We start from the raw sequence: 20,000 nt of genomic DNA, 5'->3' as shown, positions 1-20,000 counted from the left end.
TTGGTGGATTTAAAGGATAATCAGTTGGAAATGTTAAAACTGCTGTAAAAACACCATTTTCATAATCAGTATCAGGTGGGCCCATAATATAAGCTTCCCATATAAATAAATTTTCTTCATTTACTGGTCCTGCTGCTAATCCTTCAGGTGGATTAATTGTTAAATCTTTATATTCTTGAATTAATCTTTTATAAGCTGCCACTTTTTACTATTATTATTATTTTTTTTATTATTATTTTTATTATTTTTTATTTCACCATAAAAAAAAAAAAAAATAAAAAAAAAAAAAAAAAAATTTTAATATAATATTTTTTTTTCATTTTTTAATTTTTTTTTTTTTTTTTTTAATTTTTCTTTTTTTAAATTTCAACCCTTTTTTTTATTTTTTTAATTTTTTTATTTTTTATTTTTTCTAAAATTTTATTATAATAATAGGTTACATCTAATAACATTAAAAATAATAATAAATTATTTGAGAAGATGGCATCAAATAAACAAAAATTAGCAGTTAGTATTTTAAACTTTTTAAAAGTATCAATGAAAGAAGATGCAGAGAATGCTGAAAGTTTACAAGTTGCAGTCGAATGTATTAGAGATGTTTTCGGAGTAGATGAAAATGATTCAACTTTACAAGTTTCAGCACCATTATCTGAAATTTTCGATAAATTCATTGGTGAAAATAATACCAATACCACCACCACCACCACTACCACCACTACAAAACTTTCAAAAGAAGAATTATTAAATCAAACTTATAGTGAAATCCCATACGAACTTCTTGAATCATTTAAACAATTTATCACAATTCTTGAACAAAAAGGTGCTTTTGCAAATGAAGATTGTAGGTTTTATTTTATTTCACACAACACACAATAATATATATATATATATATATATTTTGAATAATAATATATAATAATATCAATTACATTTCTCGTTTTACCAACTCTTTTTTTTTTTTTTTTTTTTTTTTTTAATTATATTAAGCATGTGAAACAGTTATTAAAGCAACAAAACAAAAGTTCATGGAAAGTAAAGCAGGTGAAGTTAAAGCTATTGCTGAAAAATTAAAGAATGAAGGTAATGCTAAATTGAATGAAGGTAAACATCAAGAAGCACTTTCATGTTACAATAAAGCAATTCTTTATGATAACACCAACGCTATTTACTTTGCAAATAGAGCTGCCACTTATTCTGCTTTACAAAACTTTGAAAAATCAATTGAAGATTGTCTTGAAGCAATTAAAAGAAATCCAAATTATGGTAAAGCATACACTAGAATGGGGTATGTTTTTTTTTTACTTTTTTTCATAAAATAATTAATAATAATAATAATATATTTTCTTATATCTAATAAATATATATATATATATAAAGTTCTGCATATACATCATTAGGTAAATTCTCAGAAGCAATGGAAGCATATAATAAAGCAATTGAATTAGAACCAAATAATGAAACTTTTAAAGCATCACTTGCCAATGCTGAAAGACTTGCTGCTGCTGCAAACAATCAAGCACCAGCTATGCCAAATATTCCAGGTATGCCAGATTTAGGTGGTTTAGATTTTGGTTCACTCTTAAGTAATCCAGCAATTAGAGGTTTAGCAAACAACTTAATGTCTGATCCAAAAATGAAAGAAATGATGGATAATGGTGATATGGCTAGTCTTCTCAATAATCCAGATTTATTAAAAATGTTTGGTAATTTAGGTAAAAAGTAAAAATAATATTAATAATAATAATAAAAAAAAAATTAAAAATAAAACAAAAAAAAAAAAAAAAAAAAAAAAAAAAAAAAGCTCATGGGTTTAACATTTTCTTAGATTAAATTGATTTTTTTTTTTTTTAACAAGAAAGATATTTTTAGATTATTTTTTACAATTACAGTTTTATTTTTATCTGTTTTTTTTTTTTTTTTTTTTTTTGTTTGTTTTTTATTATTACTTTTATAAATTAAAAGTTTGAAGAAGATTCACTATTTTTTCCATTGTCTAAATTATTTGATGATTCAATTTCCATTTTTTCATTTGAACTATTATTATTATTGTTATTATTATTATTATTATTATTATTTAAACTTTCATCTTTTTTATTATCGGTATTATTTGTGTTGTTGTTGTTTTTAGATTTTTTTGATTCGTCTTCACTGACACCACTATCTTTATCATCCATTGATTCATCTAAATTAGTTTTTGATTTTGTAGTTGGTGTAGTGGTAGTAGTAGTAGTAGTAGTAGTTGGAGTGTTTAATGCTGTTGTTGTTGGTTGTGGTGTTTGTGTTGTAGTTGTAGTTGTTGTTGTTGGAGTTGATGAACCTGTATTACTGTTTCTTTTTGGAGTTATTCTAGAATTTCTTGAAGGACTTTTAACAGTTTCTTGTTCATCATTTGATTTTGAAGTTAATTCACTATCTGAACCTATATTTGACATTGCTGTATCTTGAGAAGGTGATAACATTGATTTAACTCTACCTGGTGCTCTTTTTGGTGGAGGTGTTTTAATTATTTTATTTGGTGTTGAGGATTTTTCATCAGCAGATGAGGCATGTAAATCAGTATCAACTAAACCTGCATCTTGTAAATGTTTCTTTTGGAGTAAATCCATCTTTTTAGTGGTTCTTCTTGTTTTTGGTAAACTATTTAAATACATCATTTCAAATGCTTCATCATGTTCTGCATTCTTTTTATCACCAATAACTCTACGATTTGATCTTGTGTATCTAGTTTCCATATTTTGTGAAGGTGTTTGTCTAGTTGTTAATCCACCTTCTTTTCTAACATTACCTTGTGTTGGTGTTGGTCTCTTTATTTTTGCTTTAATTTATTAAATTAATAATAATTATAAAAATAATAATAATAATAATAATAATAATTTTTTTTTTAGGTGTTTAATAAAATTTTTATTTTTTTTATTTTTTTATTTTTTATTTTTTTTCAAAAATTAATAACCATAGTTAGTAAAAAAAAATTATTTGTATATGAATAATATAATAATATATTTATATATTTAATTTATATGTATATAAACATATGGTATAGATTATGTATACATACTTGGTACCCATTTTAAAAGTTTCATATGTCCGACATTTATCCATCTTTTTTCCCAACGTGTTGCGCTTTGGCCTGTTGTCCCTTTAAATTGAATCTTTTTTGTCATTTTTTTATTTTTTTTTTTTTTAATTTGTTTTTTTTTTTTTGTTTTTTGTTTTTTGTTTTTTGTTTTTTTTTAGGAGAGAAATTGTGTGTTTGTTTTTTTTAAAAAATTAATTAAAAAAAAAAAAAAGAAAAAAAAAAAAATTGAAAAAAAAAAGAAAAAAAAAAATTGAAAAATTGAAAAATTGAAAAACGGGTAAAAAGTTTTTTTTTTTAAAATTTAATGGAAATAATATATTATCCTTTAAAATTATTAATTAAAAATTTGTTTAGATAATTATTTTTTTTTTTTTTTTAATTAATAAATTATTTTATTTTTTATTATTATTTACAAGGTTTTATTATTTATTTGATTTTTAATAAATAATTTTAAAAAAGAGTATAATTAATTAATGTTTTACAATATTTGAAATACTAATTGAAACTGTGCTGCTGGATTGTGAGATAGTTGCAGTTGAAAAATCCAAACCATATTTTGCATTTAAATAATCTAAAACTATTTTTCCAATAATTGGTTTACCAATTAATCCTGATGGTACTGTATTAATAATTGGTCCATTTGGAAAAGTAAATGTTGTTATTGTTCCAGCTATTTAATTTTTAAAGATAAAAAAAAAAAAAAAAAAAATAATAATAATAATAACTATTAGTAAATCTTTTTAAAATTAAAATTTTTTTAAAAAAAAAAAAAAAAAAAAAAAAAAAAAAAAAAAAAAAAGTATATACACACTGATTGATGAACAAACTGAACCAGCAAGCATACCACTTAATGGTGGATTTTTAGCAATTGAATTTGAGGCAATAATTATTTTAATTGGAATTGCAGTTGAATTTAATGATCCTGAGGGACATGTATTTTGTGAATTTGTTGGAAATGCAAATATTGAGATGAATATAAAAATAATAAATAAGAAATTTAATTTAAAAAGATTTTTCATTTTTTTTTTTTTTTTTTTTCCTATTTTTTTATTTATTTTGTGATACAGATTATTTGTGATACAGGTTTAAAAATAATATTTCTTTGTTTTCTGAAATTAAAAAAAAATAAAAAAAAAAAAATAAAATAAAAAAGAAAAAGACAAAAATAATAAAAAAAAAAAATAAATAAAATAAAATAAAAAAATAAAGTTTTTAAAACAATTAAATTTTTAATTTAAATTCTAACTTATCAATTAATTTTAATTTAAAAAAAAAAAAAAAAAAAAAAAAACTGATTTAAAAGAATTAATCTTTTTTTTTTTTTTTTTTTTTTTTTTGACCGTTATTCAGAAGTTGGGTTAAATTAAAAAAAATTCACATCTTGGCTCATTTACATTAATTTATATAATTCTTTTTGTTATAATTCTTTCATTTATATTCTTTTAATTAAATTTAATTACAATAAAATGAAATAAAAAAAAAATAAAAAAATAATAATTAAAAAAAAAAAAAAAAAATAATAAAAAAAAAAAAAAAATCAAATAATTAATTTTAAATAAAGTTGATTGTTATTAATAATATCTAATGAAAAATTATCTTTTAGACCAAAAGGGAAATATGTAAAAAAATAAAAATAACTTTATTTCATTAAAAAAAAAAAAAAAAAAAAAAAATTAATATCCATTTTAGTCAATATTCTTCAACAAGAAATTACAATGTGGTTAAAACAACACACCACCATAAAATAAATTAAAAAAAAAAAAAAATAAAAAATAAAAAATAATTAAAATCCCAAAAAAAAAAAAAAAAAAAAAATATTACAAATTATTATAATAATCAAAATTTATTAAAAATAGAAAAATTGTTGTTTTTTTATTGAGAAATGAACAACATTCTCTTAGTGCTATCCTAAATGACAACAACAAGGAATCGGCAATTTTTTTTTTTTTTTTTTTCAAAATAATGATAAAAATAATCTTTAATAATAAAAACAAATTATTTTAATTAAATTAAAATAAAAAAATAAAAAAAAAAAATAAAAATAAAAATAAAAATAAAAATAAAAATAAAAATAAAAATAAAAATAAAAATAAAAATAAAAATAAAAATAATAATATTGACAATAAAAAAAAAAAAATAAAAAAATAAAAAAATAATTAAATTTTTAATAATTTAAATTTATTTTGCAGTTTTTGGACACTGAAATTAAATTAGTATTTATTTTTATTTTTTTATTTTTTTTTCCATTTTATTTTTTTCTATACTCTCTAAAAAACTTTCAAAAGATTTTTATTTTTTTTTTTTTTACAATACTATAAACAAAACTCTAGATTATTAAAAATAAAATAGAGATATTAATTATAAAAAATTATTTTTTTTGTATATTTAAATTAATTAAATAATGTCATCATCAATTCATCCAGGTGATAAACCCTCAACATCAAATACTGCAAATATGAATGAACAAGGTAACTATTTTTTTATTTTATTTAAACATTTTTTTTCTTTCCGTTTAATTCAAATTTTTTAGGGGTTTTTATTTTTTTTTTTTTTAAAAAGTTTCCTAATTAATTTTTTTTTTTTTATTATTATTTTTTTTTTTTTTTTATAAATAAATAAATAAATAAATTTTTTTATAAATAAATAAATAAATAAATAAATAAATAAATAAATAAATAAATAAATAAATAAATAAATAAATAAATAAATAAATAAATAAATAAATAAATAAATAAATAAATAAATAAATAAATATAAAATAAATAAATTAATAAAATTTAATTAGGTAAAAGATTAAATGAAACAGAGATTTCAAATGATGCAAAGAAATTAAAGACAGATATAGCAGATACATCATCACATCTTGCACAAAATACTAAAGAAGCAACTGTCCATGCATTGAATGCAACAGCAGCAGCCATAACTGGTGGAATGAACATGGTTAGTGAAACATTACAACCTGTAATTGAAAAGACTAAAGAGATGGGTACAAATGCAGCTCATGCAGTTGGTGAAGGTATTGAAACACTTAAAGCTAAAACCGGTGAAATGATGGGTACAGCCAAAGAGGTTGGTGACAAATGTGCTCATTGGACAACTGAACAAACTCAAGCATTTTGTGATAAATGTACCGAATTAGCCAAGAATGCTAAACTCATGGCCAACGATGCAAAGGAAACTACTGAAAAGAAAGTTGAAGAAGGAAAAGAGAAAGCTGGTGAACTAACTGAAGATGCCAAAAAGAAAGCAGCCGAACTCAACGATGAAGCTAAAAAGAAAGCTGAACACTTGGCCGAGGACACAAAGAAAGCCACTGCTGAAACCAAAGAAAAGTTGGATGAAACTGCCAAGAAATGTGAACATTGGACAGCTGAACAAAAAGAAAACATATGTAACAAATGTTCTGAATTAGCTAAAGATGCAAATAAAACCAAAGATCAATTAGCAGCAAATGCAGAGAAAACAGCTGAAAATACCAAAGAAAAGTTGGACGAAACCGCAAAGAAATGTGAACATTGGACCGCTGAACAAAAAGAAAACATATGTAGCAAATGTTCTGAATTAACCAAAGATACCAAAGAAGCCGCTGACCATGCCTCTGAAGCCGTTAAAGATGCTGCTGACAATCTAAATGATAAAGTTCAAAAGAAAGGTAGAGGTAGACCAAAGAAACATTAAACTATTTACAAATAATTTAATCCTTCATTTTAAAAAAAAAAAAAAAAAAAAAAAATTAAAAAATTAAAAAAAATAAAATAGAATCTTTAATTTGTAAATAAAATTTTAAATAAATAAATAAAAAAACTTTATTTATTAATTATAATTTTTATTGTTATTTTTAAATTTAATTTATTGGTAAAGCATTTTCCCAATCTGGAGCAACATTAAAAGAATAAAAGAAAGTTGCAAGATCTTGATTTCCATTACCTTTGAAATACATTTTAATTGTGTAATCACCCATTGACGATGATTGAGTTGAAGCTTGCTCCCAACCAAATTTTGGGAAATCAAATTCCAAGTCATTTGTATTTGCACAAATGTCACCAACTTTTTGAGTATCTCTTCCGTATGGTGTGGATTTTCTAAATGTATGAATTTGGCAAATTAAATCTGTGATTGGTTCACTTGCCATATAACCAATTTTAACCTTGTAATGTGATCCACCTTTAATATTGAATGGTTTTGATGTTAAATCAACATTATTACTACCAATTTCTATTGGCATATTAAGTTCTAAACCACCTGGACGTTGTTCAAAAATAGCTTCAAATTTTTTAAAACTAATAATATTATGATTTATCATTTCTAATTACTTTTTACTTTTATTAATATAATTTTAATATGAATTTTTATTGTAATATAAATATAATTTTAATAATTAAAAGATTAAAAAAAAAAAAATAATAATAAAAAAAAAAAAAAAATTAAAAAAAAAAAATAATAATAATAATATATTAATACCCCTTACCCCAAAAAAAAAAAAAAAAAAAAAAAAAAAAAAAAAAAAAAAAAAAAAAAAAAAAAAACACTCCTTCAATCACACAAAAATATATAAATAACCCACACCATATTATTATAATAAATTACATTTATGAATAAAAAATATATATTGTTTTTTGATATCATAATATTTTAAATTATTTATATATATTTTTAAATAAAATAAAAAAAGAGTCAATATAAAATTGATTATAATAAATTAGTTTTAATTTTCTTAACTTCTAAAAATAAAAGTTTAAAACTCATTATATAAAAAATAAATTAATATATAACAGTAACATTTATTTTTTACACCACAAACTATTTAAAAATTAAAAAATTAAGAATAATTTTTTAAAAGTTTAGTTTTTTTTTTTTTTTTTTTTAAAATTACATGTAAAAAATGATTATTTCCAGTTTTACATTTTTAATTATTATTGTGATTTTATTATTTTTTTTTTTCTAATATTATTTTGTTATTATTATTATTATTATTTTCAAGATTTAGTTTAAGCGTTAGTACCATAAAAAATAACAACACCAATAATTGGATTATTTTTGTTGATTGGTAAATATTCAAGAATAATAAATTATTGTATTCTATAACTTCATTCTTAAATTATTAAAATTAATTTTTTTTTTAAAAAAAAATCAAGATTATAGGGGCAGAAATTATATTTACTTTTTTTAAAAAAAAATAAAAAAAATAATAATATGAAATTAAATTCCTTTTTAAAAAAAAAAATAAAAACCACCCTTAAACCAAATGGATTATGATAAAAATGATTTCTGCAATTTCAAAAAACCACTAATAATCTATTTTTTCCTATTAAAATAATTAGAAATAAATTTTAAATTTTTTTTTTCTTTTTTATTTTTTTTTCCCTTTCCTATTTATTCATTACAATCAACAAAACTAAGAATAAAAAAAAAAAAAAAAAAATTTTAAACAAAAAAAAAAAAAGAATTATTATTCTTAAAAAAGATGAAGAGTATTATAATTCTATCATTTATTCTTTCAATAATTTCATTTTCAAATGGTAATATATATAATAAAAAAACTATTATTATTTTTTTTTAATAATAATTTTAAATATATTTTTAACTAATTTTTTTTTTTTTCTTATATCATTTTTTATATTATTTTATTTTATTTTATTTTTTAAAAAAGGTACAATTGTAAAGTGTACAAGTGCAAGTTGTTCTAGTCTTAATAATAACTGTGTAAATCATTATTGTAATCCTCGTGCTGGATGTTATGGAATTGATAAATGTGTACGTATAGATGCATGTCATATAGTTTCTTGTGATTTAAATAATGGTAGTTGTATTAATACAAAAGCAAATTGTGACGATGGTGACCCTTGTACTGATGATTTTTGTCATAATGGTTACGGTTGTTTTTCTTTACCAAATAATAAACACCCAAGTGTAATCTGTCAAAAGAATTGTAATGATAACAATCCATGTACAGATGATTTTTGTGATTTCACTAATACTTGCCAACATACATTAAAAAATTGTGAAGATAATGATTTCTGTACTATTGATTCTTGTGGACCAAATGGTTGTGTTCATACAAATATTTCTTGTGATGATAATGGTTTGTAAAAAAAAAAAAAAAAAAAAAAAAAAAAAAAAAAAAAAAAAAAAAAAAAAAAAAAAAAAAAAAAAAAAACAATAATAATAATATTAATTCAACAAATAACTAATAATAATAATAATAATAATAATAATAAAATATAGATCCATGTACATCAGATTTTTGCTCAATAATGTACGGCTGTTACCACGAACAAATTGAATGTTCTATAAAAGTGCCATGTTCAACTGATATTGAATGTAATAGATATAATTTATGTGAAACCTATACTTGTGATTTAATATCGAATATTTGTAAATATTCTACAAAATTTTGTAATGGTTTCCCTTGTATAAATAATGAATGTATGACTGGTGTAATTTATAATTAATTTTATTATTATTTTTTATATTTTTTAAATAGTCATTTAAACAAAATCCGTCAAAAAATAAAAAAATAATAAAAAAATTAAAAAAAAAATTTTTTTAGAATAAAAACATTTTTTTCTTTTTTTTTTTTTTTTTTTTTTTTTTTTCTATTTTAGTATAATTTCCTGAATTAAAAAATTCGTGGTTCAAAACCAAAAAAAAAAAAATAAAAAAATTAATTAATTAATTAACATTTTATTAAAAAAAAATAAAATAAAAAAAAAATAGATTTTAAATAAATAATAAAAAATAAAATTAAAGGACCATTAATGGTATCATAATTAGTTTTTTGACATTTTTTTTTTTTAACCTTAAAAAAAAATATTTAAGGGAAAAAAAAATTAATAAAAAATTAGTTTAAAAACAAAATTTAAAAACAAATAATAAAATGGAAAAGAAAGTAGAAACAACTACAACTACAACATGTAAGATAATTTATTTTATTAATATTATAATTAAAATAGTTAATTAATTTTTTTTTTTTTTTTTTTTTTTTAAACCACACTCCAAATTTTTTTTTTTTTTTTTTTTCTCTTTGCAAAGCAACCACATCTAGTGGTGGTTTTGTGGATCATTTAAAAGAATTAGCTCATAAATCATGGGAAAAAGTTGGTGAAGGTTATGAAATAACTAAAGAAAAAGTTGGTGAAGGTTTTGAATTTACAAAGGAAAAAGTTAGTGAAGGTTACCAAGTCTCAAAGGAACAATTATCAAGTATTGGTCATGCTATCAATGAGCAATTACCAGAAAAAATCCAATATCATCCAGATGGTTCTGCTAGTACTAAAACTGAAACTGAAACTGTTTATAAAAATCCAGATGGAACAACTACTATCCAAAGTGAAACAACTCATGTAAAATCGGTTCCAACTGACAAAGTTTAAACAAATAAAGAAAAAAAAAAAAATAAATAAAAAAAAATAAAAAACAATATTTAAATAGTAAAAACAAAATATTTTTATTTTTTAATTACTTATATTTATGAGAATTAAGATAAAAATAAAAAAATTTGATGACCAAACAATTAAATGGATAAAAAAAAAAATAAAAAAAAATAAAAAAAAAAAAATAAAAATAAAAAATTCGCTGAAAAAATCAAAATCAAAATTCAAATAAATTTTTAGAGTAATGATTTGTTTTAATAAAAAAAAAAACAAAAATAAAATAAAAAAATTAACTATAAAATGAGAAAAAAAAAAAAAAAACTAAAGTCATTCAAACAATTATATAAAAAACTAATATATAAAAAACAAATAAAAAAAAACAAATAATTTAAAATGGATTCTGATAATAAAACCGATTCAAATTCTGGTAAGTAATAAAATGTTTTAATTAAAAAATTTAAAATAAAATTAATTTTAATTTTTTTTTTTTTTTTTTTTTTTTTTTTTTTTTTTTTTTTTTAAATAAAGGTTCAAATAATTATTTTGAACAATTAAAAGATTTTGCATATAAATCATGGGAAAAATTTGAAGAACAATATGAAATAAGTAAAACTAAAATGGAAGAAGGATATGAAAGCGCAAAAGAAAAACTTGATGAACAATATGAATTAAATAAAGTTAAAATGGATGAGAGTTATGAAATTGCCAAAGAAAAAGCTGCAGAGAGTTATCAATATACAAAAGAAAAAATAAATGAAGGTATTCAGATATCAAAAGAACATATCACCAATTTTGGAAACGCTATAAATGAAAAATTACCTGAAAAATATCAATACCATCCAGAAAATTCATCATCATCAAATAAAATAGTTGAAGAGATAAAAAATGATAATGAAAATCCAACAAATAATAATGATAAACTATAACTTAGTTTTTATAATTAATAATATATATAATACTTTTTTTTTTTCTTATTTTATATAAAAAAAAAAAAAAAAACATAAAACATAAAACCTAAAACATAAAACATAAAACATAAAACATATATTTAAATAAAAAAAAAAAATTACAATTATAATTTTTTATTGATGATTCTTTATTTATTATTTGTTTTTTTTTTTTTATATTTTTTTTATTTCTTTTTTATTATTTTCAAAATTTTCATTTTTTTATATCAAAAAAATGAGTTATTTAAAAAAATATCTATGACGTTCTTAATTTTAATTATTGTTTTTTTTTTTAAAATTTGGAATAAGAATTTTCATACGAAATTATAAAATATCAAGATATCTTGAAAAAGATGACGAAATTTTTTTTTTTTTTTTTATATTATTTTATAATTTTTTTTAAATAAAAAGAAAAAAATCACAATAATTTTTATTTTAAAATCATTTTAAATATAAAATCTTTTTTTTTTTTAAAATATAAAATAAAGAAATAAATAAATTAAAAAAAAAAATAAAAAAAAAAATGAAAATTATTATTATTCTTATTATTTTAACAATTTCATTATTTAATTTAGTTAAATCTCAAGGATATGTTACATTTCAACCATATTCAAGTTTAAAATGTTCATCAGATCAACAAAGTGGTATTGGATATTCATTTTTATTAAATGAATGTATTAGTTCGGTTGGTGATATTGGTTTAGAAAATACAAATTGGAAATTCACATATGATCAAACAAATAATGTAGTAATTTCTCAACAATATCAAAACAATGATTGTAGTGATAGTCCAAGCAATGTTTTCAAAAATGGTCTTAATGAATGCTCTTACAGTCATCCATTTTTCACCATGGAAAACTATACCTATGCTCAAAATGAAACAACCTTCTCCTATGTAACAATTGCAAACGAACCACTTTATAACAAAGGTCAAGTAATTTTCGAATATCATTCAAAAACAAATTCTGGTTGCTCATCTTTGAATTTACTATTCTCATTATTTTTCACACCAAATTTAATTTTCAAACAAGGTGAAGCAGTCACTAAAAATTATTATTGTGCTTTCTTAAATCTCACTCCATACGAACAATATTGCAATTACAACAATTGGCCAGAATCTTGTACTTCCTATAGCATTGCAAACAGTTGTACTTCAAAAGAAAATAATAATTTAAATCTTAAAGTATTTTGTAAAACAATATTTAATCAAGAATAAAAAAAAAAAAAAAAAAATTTTATTTTTATTTTTTCTATAAAAAAAATAAAAAATAAAAATTATTTTAAAAATAAAAATTAGTAAATTAATTCATTTATTTTATTTTATTTTATTTTACATACCATATTTGATAGTTTCGGAATGGTTCCTTTATTTAAAAGATATTGATGAATTTTCCCAAATTTACTCCCATTACTACTATTATTTGATATATTTGCATTAAGATTTTCTTTATCTATATATGAAATGAAGAGTATTAGTAAAAGAAGAAAATTTAAAGTTTTACACATTTTTGTGTATTGGATATTTACTGTTATTTCTTTCTCTTTGTTTAACTTTTTCTCTCTCTTTTTCTAATTTTTCTTTTTCTAATTTTTCTAATTTTTCCTTTGCCAATTTTTCTTTTTCCAATTTTTCTTTTTCCAATTTTTCTTTTTCCAATTTTTCTTTTTTCAATTTTTCTTTTTTTAATCTCTCCTTTTCTCTCTCTTTTGCTAATTTTTCTCTTTGTTTAACTTTTTCTCTCTCTTTTTCTAATTTTTCATTTTCTAATTTTTCTTTTTCAAATTTTTCAGTTTCCAATTTTTCAGTTTCAAATTTTTCTTTTTCTAATTTCTCTTTTTTTAATTTTTCTTTTTTTAATTTTTCTTTTTCTAATCTTTCTTTTTCTAATCTTTCCAACTCTAATCTTTCAGTTTGTTCTTGTTCTTCTTTATCTTTTCTAGAAATTCTATTTCTTTTTTTTGGTTGTTCTCCCTCCAATATGTATGATTGTTCATGCTCTTCTTGTTCTTGTTCTTCTTGTTCTTGTTCTTGTTCTTCTACCTCTTCTTGATGTGATTTTCTTGTTCTTTTTTTACTATTTACATTATTGATGATGATTGGAGTATCTTGATTGATAGTGGTGGTGGTGGTAGTATTTCTCCTTGATCTTGAATTAGGTCTAGTTGGTTGGATTGGAATATCTTCTTTAATTGGTTCTTCTAGTTGTTCCTCTTTTTCTTCTTCCAATTCTTCTTCCAATTCTTTACTTTTTACCTTCCTTCTAGATGATTGGTTAATTACATTTTTAACACTACTATCATTCTTTCTTGATCTTGACTTTGGTTTTATCTCTTCTTTTGGTTCTTCTTCTTCTTCTTCTTCTTCTTCTTCTTCTTTTGTTTCATCTTCCATTTTATTTACAAAATTATTTACCACAGTTTTAATTTCCTGACCTTCATCAGATATAATTGGTGTCCTTTTTCTACCAGAACGAGATGTTACACCTAAATTCTCTAAAGTTTCTGTAGTTGTGGTGATAGTTTTTCTTTGTTTCTTTGGTTCAGTTTTATCAATTATTAAGTTATCATTATTTTGATTATTATTTTGATTATTATTATTATTTTGTAAAGTTTTTAATAATTTTGAAATTTGATCTTTTAATTGAATGATTTCATTATTTGAATTATCTTTATTTGTTTTTAAGATTAATTGAGATTTTTCATTTTCTTTTATAATTTTTTCATTTTGTTGTTTTAAAGAATTAAATTGATTACCTAAAAGTTTTGATTCATCAATGAGTTGTTTAATTTGATTATCAAGTAATGATTTCTCAATTTGATTATCAGATTTCAATCTTTCATTCTCTAGAGTCAATTGATCATTTAATTTCTTTTGTGATTTACATTCATTAATTGAAAGTTTTAATTCATCCTTTAATTGAGACACAAGTGTGGTTTTAGTAGACTCATTTGATAATAGTTTAGTTTGGAATCTGTTTGACTCTTTTTCAAACGATGTTTTCAAATCTTGGATTTTATTTTGTAGATTGTCATTCTCACCTTGCAAAATGTCAACCTTTGTCTGTAATTCGGAATTCCTTTTATTCACCTTCACCTGTTTATCAAACTCCCTATGTAACTTCTCCAAACTATTATTAATCTTTGAATTTGATTCAGTCAATTCCTTAATTGTCTCTCTGTCTTTGGATTTCTCTGATTGCAATTTCTCAACTATGGTTTTAAATCTTTCAATTCTCTCGCCTGCCTCCACCAATTCCAAAGACAAGGAATTTAAATTATCTTTTAATTCTTTATCTTTTTGATTCTGAATTCTCTCAAGATCAATAGTTAATTTCGAATTTAAATTAGTGAGAATAGCGATTTGCTTCCTGTAGGTCTCCTTCAACTGATTTGTGTTTAACTGATACTGATCCTCGAGCTCCATTAATTGATTATTGGAATTCAATAATGAAATCTCTAAATTCTCTTTATCATTTTTAAATCTTTTTAAAGTTTCTTGTAATTTTAATATCTCTTCTAAATGTTGTTGTTTAATCTCTTTAATTCTTTTATCATATTCATTAATCTCATCTCTAATCATTTGATTTGCATTCTTTGAAAATTCTTCAACATATGAATTGGTTTTCTCAATTTCTTCTTTTCTATTAATTTCATATAATTCTTTTAATTCATAATTTTCAAAATCTTTAATACCTTTATAAAATTAATAATAAAATAATAAAATTATAAAATAATAAATATTAATATAAATATAAATATATATACGTATTATATTATATTATATTATAATTCTTTTTTTTTTTTTTTTTTTTATCTTACAATTGCTATATAGTAATTTATTTTTAACATATCTTTCAACCAAATCTTCAATTCTCAATTGTGATATTTCATATTCTTTCTCTAAAATTATTAATTCTAACTCATCATTTTCTGATTTTGATATTATTAATTGTTCATTTAATTCTTTTTCTTTACTATTATTATTATTATTATTGTTGTTGATGTTGTTGTTGGTGTTGTTGTTGGTGTTGGTGTTGGTGTTGGTGTTGGTGTTGGTGTTGGTGTTGACTACACTCTCGTCATAAATATGTGTTTTATTGTTTTCATTTTGGGTTTTAGATATTATTGGTGGTTCATCATTTGAACTGTGTGATGGCCCAATGGTTTGTTGTTGTTGTTGTTGTTGTTGTTGTTGTTGTTGTTGTTGTTGTTGTTGTTGTTGTTGTTGTTGTTGTTGTTGTTGTTGTTGTTGTTGTTGATTTATTTCATTTTGAATATTATTTTCATTTAAATGATCTTGTTGATCCTGTACATTTTCAAAATGTGAATATTCTGTTGTTGATTTTTGTTCTTGTTGTGTTGTGTGAATTTCTTTTGGAGTTGTTGTTGTTGTAATTGTAGTTGTTGTTGTTGTAGTTGATGATGATGATGATGGTGTGGAAATAGAATTTGTAGAAGATGAGGTGGTGATATTTTGGTTTATTGATAATTGATTAACTGTGATTGGTGATAGAGTTAATGATGACATTTCATAAAAAATAACATTATCTTTTTTATTTTCAACCTCATTAAAAGTTTGAGTTGCATTATTATTATTATTATTATTATTATTATTATTATTATTATTATTATTATTATCACTTTGTTCAGTTATTTTATTAAAATCAAGAATATTGTTGCTATTGTTGTTGTTGTTGTTGTTGTTGTTAACAAATGCATCATCTATTTTTTCTTGGTTAAAATCCATTATTACATGTAAATATTATTTTGTTGTTTAAGGTTTATATATATTCATAAACAAAAAAAAAATAAAAATAAAAAAAAATAAAAATTTTAGAAAAAATATTTTAAATTGAAGAAAATTGGCGCCAAGATTTTTTTTTTTAAATTTTTTTTTTTTTTCAAAAAAGTTTCAAGTTCAACCCCAAAAAAAAAAAAAAAAAGAAAAAATTTTAAATAAACAATTTGGAGTAATTAAATAAGTAAAGTTTTTTTATTTTATTAACAAAAACATTAAAATATAATTAAAATAAAAAAAAAAAAAAAAAAAAAATGTTTTTTCTTTTTTTTTTTTTTTCATTTTATTATCTTTTTTTTTTTTTTTTTTATAATTTTTTAATATTATTTATAAAATGAATGGTAAATAATTAAATTCTAAAAATAAAATTTTTGATTAAAAAAAATAAATGTCCTTAAAAAAAAAAAAAAAAAAAAAAATTTGATAAAAATATAAAAAAAAAGAAATATCACAAAATCATTCACCAATAAATATTACAAAAAAAAAAATCATTAGATTCAAATTTTTATATGTAATCAATGTTTTTATCAATCTTTAATTCAAAACAATAAAAAGCCATACCAAAATAAAAAAAATAAAAATTTGATAAAAATAAAAAATTAGTCCACAAGGCGGGTGGAACAGAAAAAAAAAAATTCGGAAAATCTGGGAGGGGTGGAAATTTTTTATAACATATCTGAAATACCATTTTTTTTTTTTTTTTTCCAACAAATTTGTTATATTTTTAATGTTTATAATGTTTTTTTTTTTTTTTTGGCTTTCTTTCAAAAAAAAAAGAAAAATACAAATAAATAAATAAATAGATTAAAAATGAAAAATAAATATTTAATTTTTATTATTTTTTTAACCAGCCTAAATATAATAAAATGTATTGGTCAAAATAACTGTCTATATAATAATATAAATAAAGGAATCATATATGATCTCTCCCCATTAAAAAGGTAAAAAAATATAATAATACAAATTTTGGAATTCCAATTCTATAAATAAATATTAAAAATTATGAATCGAAAAAATTAAAATATTAATTCCAATTCTAAAAAAAAATAAAAAAAAAAAATAAAAAATGAAAAATAAAAAATGAAAAATAAAAAATAAAAAACTAAGAAATTCCTCTGATCCTTGGACAGCTGCCTCAAATTTATCATATGGTGGTGATGGTTTATATAAATTTAATTTTTGTAATGTAACAGTTGATAAATGTCATGGTTTTCCAGGGGAAAGCCACTAAATATATATTCCAGTGCATACCAATCAAATTGCTACCAAATTGAAAGTGTACTGGTTATAACTTTCTGTAGAGTTTCCTGAAAATGGATTGACTATTATAACCAGTTCATATCATTTTGACCCCACAGGTGGAAATGATTGTTCAGGCTCTCCCGTACCCAATAGAAGAAGAATGAAATTTTTCCTCATCTGTGATCTAAATAGAGGAGTATTTACTAAAACAGAAGTATTAGAAGCTGAAACATGTACATACCAAATTGAATATTATAGTTCATTAGTTTGTGATTGTAATTATGGATGTTCAAATCATGGTGTATGTAATTATAATGGTGGTGGTTGTTTATGTGATTCAAAAACCAATGGTACTCAGTGTGAAACTTCAAAAATAATTATTAAGGAAGTATATTACTATAGATATTTTCAAGAAGATAATATATCAATTTTTGGATTCTTTGGATACATTTCACCAATGTTAACAACTGTTAAAATTGGTAACGCTTATGATTGTAAAATATAAAGCAACACAGTCCAATATTGGTCTCATGCACAACAACACCTTTATATGGTGACAAATTATTGGTTATACAGATGGTGATTTGTCATTTAATTTTTCAAATGATTTCGGAACATGTACATCTCATGGAACATTTAATAAAACTCAAAATAAATGTATATGTGATACTCAAACTAGTGGTCAATTATGTGAAAAATCTTTAATTGTTATAGATAGAATAGAATTTTCAACAACAATCAAAAATATTAAATTATCATTGGATGGTGTCTTTGGAACAATAAGTAATGAAAGTACAATTCATATTGGTGAATTACAGTGTAATAATATAAAACAAATAAATGATTTTAATATTGTTTATCAAGTTGACATACTTCAATTTGGTGAAAAGAATGTTACATTCACTGATAATGATCTATCATACACAATTTTAAAAGATTTTGGTAATTGTACATCTCATGGTGAATATGAAGCAAATTCATGTTTATGTGATTCTAAAACCAAAGGTGACCATTGTGAAATTTCTAAAATATATATTGATTCTGTAAAATCCCCAACTATTGATGGTGGATTAACATTTATTTATGGTTTCTTTGGTAATATATCTGAAAATTCAACAATTGATATTGGTTCAAATCAATGTATAAATATTATACAATATAATGAAACAACAATTCAATGTGAAATTGTAGCAGGTTTTGGAATCCATGATCTAACATTAAACGATGGTGATATAATATTTACATTATTAAAAAGTTTTCAATATACTCCATTACTATTATCAAAGTGTTTTAAAGATGATAAACCATGTGGTGGTATATCTCAAAGGTGTTTGCACAAATAATGGTTGTATTTGTAAATCACCATGGGTTGGAATTGATTGTTCTTCAAAAGTTATAATAATTCCACAACCTTCAAAAAATGATTCAAACCCTACAATTGAATTTGAAATAAATGACGAACAAACAAATAAATATAATAATAATAATAAACTTTTTAAATCAATTATTTCAACAACTGATATAACAATAACATTACAATGGTTTGAAAAACTAATATTTCATTTGCAAATAGTGATATTAAAATGAACCCATCAACAATTAAATACACAATTGAAATATCAAAATATAATTTTAAAAATAAATTAAATAGACTTCAATTAATTATTTCAGCAATGATGATAATAAATAAAACATCAGATGATGACAATAACAATAATAATAACATTTGCTCAATTAAAGAATTTGGTGAAACTATAAAAGAAGAAAATTCAAATTATTTAAAAATTCAAATTGATAATCATTCAATTTATGCTAGATTTATTAAAAGAGCACAACAAAGATAATTACATTAGAGAATTCAATACTTGATTCATCAACTTTATCTGATACTAATATTGATGGTAGTAAAAATGATAATGTTTCTTATCGTGAAGCATTTATTGGTATTAATATTCCTTATTTCCAAAATCAAATTATTATTGATCCTGATTTTTCCATGTTTTTAGATACAAAAGAAATCTCATCATCATCATATTCAATTTGTTCAAATAATAATGAATCGGGAATGAGTGCTTCTAAAATTGCTGCTATTATAATTTGCTCAATTTTATTTGTTGTAGTTATTGTGGCTGGCTCAACATATATTTGGTTTAAAAAGAGATCTGATAAAAATTTAATGAAAACAATTCAAATGAAAATACAAAAAGTGGCCTTTTATGTAAAATATTTTCCTTTTTAAGGTAGTAAATTGGATACTTGTACAAAAAAAAAAAAAAAAAAAAAAAAAAAAAAAAAAAAAAAAAAAAAAAAATTTAGAAATAAATTTAAAAATGTAAAAAAAAAATAAAAAAAAAAGTAGGTCTATTAAAAAAATTGGATCTTAAATTAGTATACTAAAATAAACTACTGTAATATATATATATTTTTTTTTTACATTATTAATAATAAATTAATTAATTTAGTTTTGTTTTTTTTTTTTTTTTTTTTGTTTTTTTATTTGTTTATTATTTTTTTATTTTTTTTATTATTTCTTTTTTTTTCTTTTTTTTTTTTTTTTTTCTTTT

At 20.8% G+C, this 20,000-nt stretch overlaps 12 protein-coding genes across 12 annotated transcripts in view; 7 read left to right on the top strand and 5 right to left on the bottom strand.

Annotated features, from left to right (window-relative positions):
- DDB_G0280347 (ubiquitin-conjugating enzyme E2) overlaps positions 1 to 85 on the bottom strand; it is a gene marked incomplete at both ends in the record, with an annotated part of 650 nt that extends 565 nt beyond the window's left edge. The window contains one exon of the mRNA XM_636300.1: positions 1 to 85. This exon is cut by the window's left edge and continues 36 nt beyond it. Coding sequence (XP_641392.1) covers positions 1 to 85 — 85 coding nt within the window.
- Positions 86 to 480: 395 nt separating this feature from the next.
- sgtA (tetratricopeptide-like helical domain-containing protein) lies at positions 481 to 1,723 on the top strand (the record flags this gene model as incomplete). Its single annotated transcript, XM_636299.1, has 3 exons — positions 481 to 841; positions 988 to 1,285; positions 1,378 to 1,723. 3 exons carry the CDS (start codon positions 481 to 483, stop codon positions 1,721 to 1,723), a joined length of 1,005 nt encoding a protein of 334 aa, XP_641391.1.
- A 232-nt stretch (positions 1,724 to 1,955) lies between these two features.
- DDB_G0280343 (hypothetical protein) lies at positions 1,956 to 3,161 on the bottom strand (the record flags this gene model as incomplete). Its single annotated transcript, XM_636298.1, has 2 exons — positions 1,956 to 2,815; positions 3,056 to 3,161. 2 exons carry the CDS (start codon positions 3,159 to 3,161, stop codon positions 1,956 to 1,958), a joined length of 966 nt encoding a protein of 321 aa, XP_641390.1.
- Positions 3,162 to 3,267: 106 nt separating this feature from the next.
- Positions 3,268 to 4,095, bottom strand: DDB_G0280341 (hypothetical protein; the record flags this gene model as incomplete). Its single annotated transcript, XM_636297.1, has 4 exons — positions 3,268 to 3,399; positions 3,559 to 3,746; positions 3,802 to 3,812; positions 3,884 to 4,095. 4 exons carry the CDS (start codon positions 4,093 to 4,095, stop codon positions 3,268 to 3,270), a joined length of 543 nt encoding a protein of 180 aa, XP_641389.1.
- A 1,382-nt stretch (positions 4,096 to 5,477) lies between these two features.
- Positions 5,478 to 6,754, top strand: DDB_G0280051 (hypothetical protein; the record flags this gene model as incomplete). The annotated part of the gene is made up of 2 exons (XM_636296.1): positions 5,478 to 5,544; positions 5,862 to 6,754. The coding sequence occupies 2 exons, from the start codon at positions 5,478 to 5,480 to the stop codon at positions 6,752 to 6,754; spliced, it is 960 nt and encodes a 319-aa protein (XP_641388.1).
- A 166-nt stretch (positions 6,755 to 6,920) lies between these two features.
- On the bottom strand, positions 6,921 to 7,379 carry rdiB (rho GDP-dissociation inhibitor-like protein; the record flags this gene model as incomplete). Its single annotated transcript, XM_636295.1, has 1 exon — positions 6,921 to 7,379. The coding sequence occupies one exon, from the start codon at positions 7,377 to 7,379 to the stop codon at positions 6,921 to 6,923; it is 459 nt and encodes a 152-aa protein (XP_641387.1).
- Positions 7,380 to 8,540: 1,161 nt separating this feature from the next.
- On the top strand, positions 8,541 to 9,528 carry DDB_G0280339 (hypothetical protein; the record flags this gene model as incomplete). Its single annotated transcript, XM_636294.1, has 3 exons — positions 8,541 to 8,595; positions 8,727 to 9,158; positions 9,302 to 9,528. 3 exons carry the CDS (start codon positions 8,541 to 8,543, stop codon positions 9,526 to 9,528), a joined length of 714 nt encoding a protein of 237 aa, XP_641386.1.
- A 425-nt stretch (positions 9,529 to 9,953) lies between these two features.
- Positions 9,954 to 10,449, top strand: DDB_G0280337 (hypothetical protein; the record flags this gene model as incomplete). Its single annotated transcript, XM_636293.1, has 2 exons — positions 9,954 to 9,990; positions 10,109 to 10,449. 2 exons carry the CDS (start codon positions 9,954 to 9,956, stop codon positions 10,447 to 10,449), a joined length of 378 nt encoding a protein of 125 aa, XP_641385.1.
- A 393-nt stretch (positions 10,450 to 10,842) lies between these two features.
- Positions 10,843 to 11,375, top strand: DDB_G0280335 (hypothetical protein; the record flags this gene model as incomplete). Its single annotated transcript, XM_636292.1, has 2 exons — positions 10,843 to 10,876; positions 10,978 to 11,375. The coding sequence occupies 2 exons, from the start codon at positions 10,843 to 10,845 to the stop codon at positions 11,373 to 11,375; spliced, it is 432 nt and encodes a 143-aa protein (XP_641384.1).
- Positions 11,376 to 11,919: 544 nt separating this feature from the next.
- DDB_G0280333 (hypothetical protein) lies at positions 11,920 to 12,612 on the top strand (the record flags this gene model as incomplete). The annotated part of the gene is made up of 1 exon (XM_636291.1): positions 11,920 to 12,612. The coding sequence occupies one exon, from the start codon at positions 11,920 to 11,922 to the stop codon at positions 12,610 to 12,612; it is 693 nt and encodes a 230-aa protein (XP_641383.1).
- Positions 12,613 to 12,637: 25 nt separating this feature from the next.
- On the bottom strand, positions 12,638 to 16,143 carry DDB_G0280397 (hypothetical protein; the record flags this gene model as incomplete). Its single annotated transcript, XM_636290.1, has 4 exons — positions 12,638 to 12,646; positions 12,735 to 12,847; positions 12,924 to 15,089; positions 15,216 to 16,143. 4 exons carry the CDS (start codon positions 16,141 to 16,143, stop codon positions 12,638 to 12,640), a joined length of 3,216 nt encoding a protein of 1,071 aa, XP_641382.1.
- Positions 16,144 to 17,596: 1,453 nt separating this feature from the next.
- DDB_G0280395 (hypothetical protein) lies at positions 17,597 to 19,280 on the top strand (the record flags this gene model as incomplete). Its single annotated transcript, XM_636289.1, has 4 exons — positions 17,597 to 17,915; positions 18,151 to 18,576; positions 18,692 to 18,977; positions 19,010 to 19,280. 4 exons carry the CDS (start codon positions 17,597 to 17,599, stop codon positions 19,278 to 19,280), a joined length of 1,302 nt encoding a protein of 433 aa, XP_641381.1.
- Positions 19,281 to 20,000: the final 720 nt, after the last annotated feature.

The sequence above is a fragment of the Dictyostelium discoideum genome (assembly GCF_000004695.1).
Source record: "Dictyostelium discoideum AX4 chromosome 3 chromosome, whole genome shotgun sequence".
Classification (NCBI taxonomy): Eukaryota; Evosea; class Eumycetozoa; order Dictyosteliales; family Dictyosteliaceae; genus Dictyostelium; species Dictyostelium discoideum.
The sequence above is the reverse complement of the archived record's forward strand: the minus strand, read 5'-3'. Positions and strand labels throughout refer to the sequence as shown.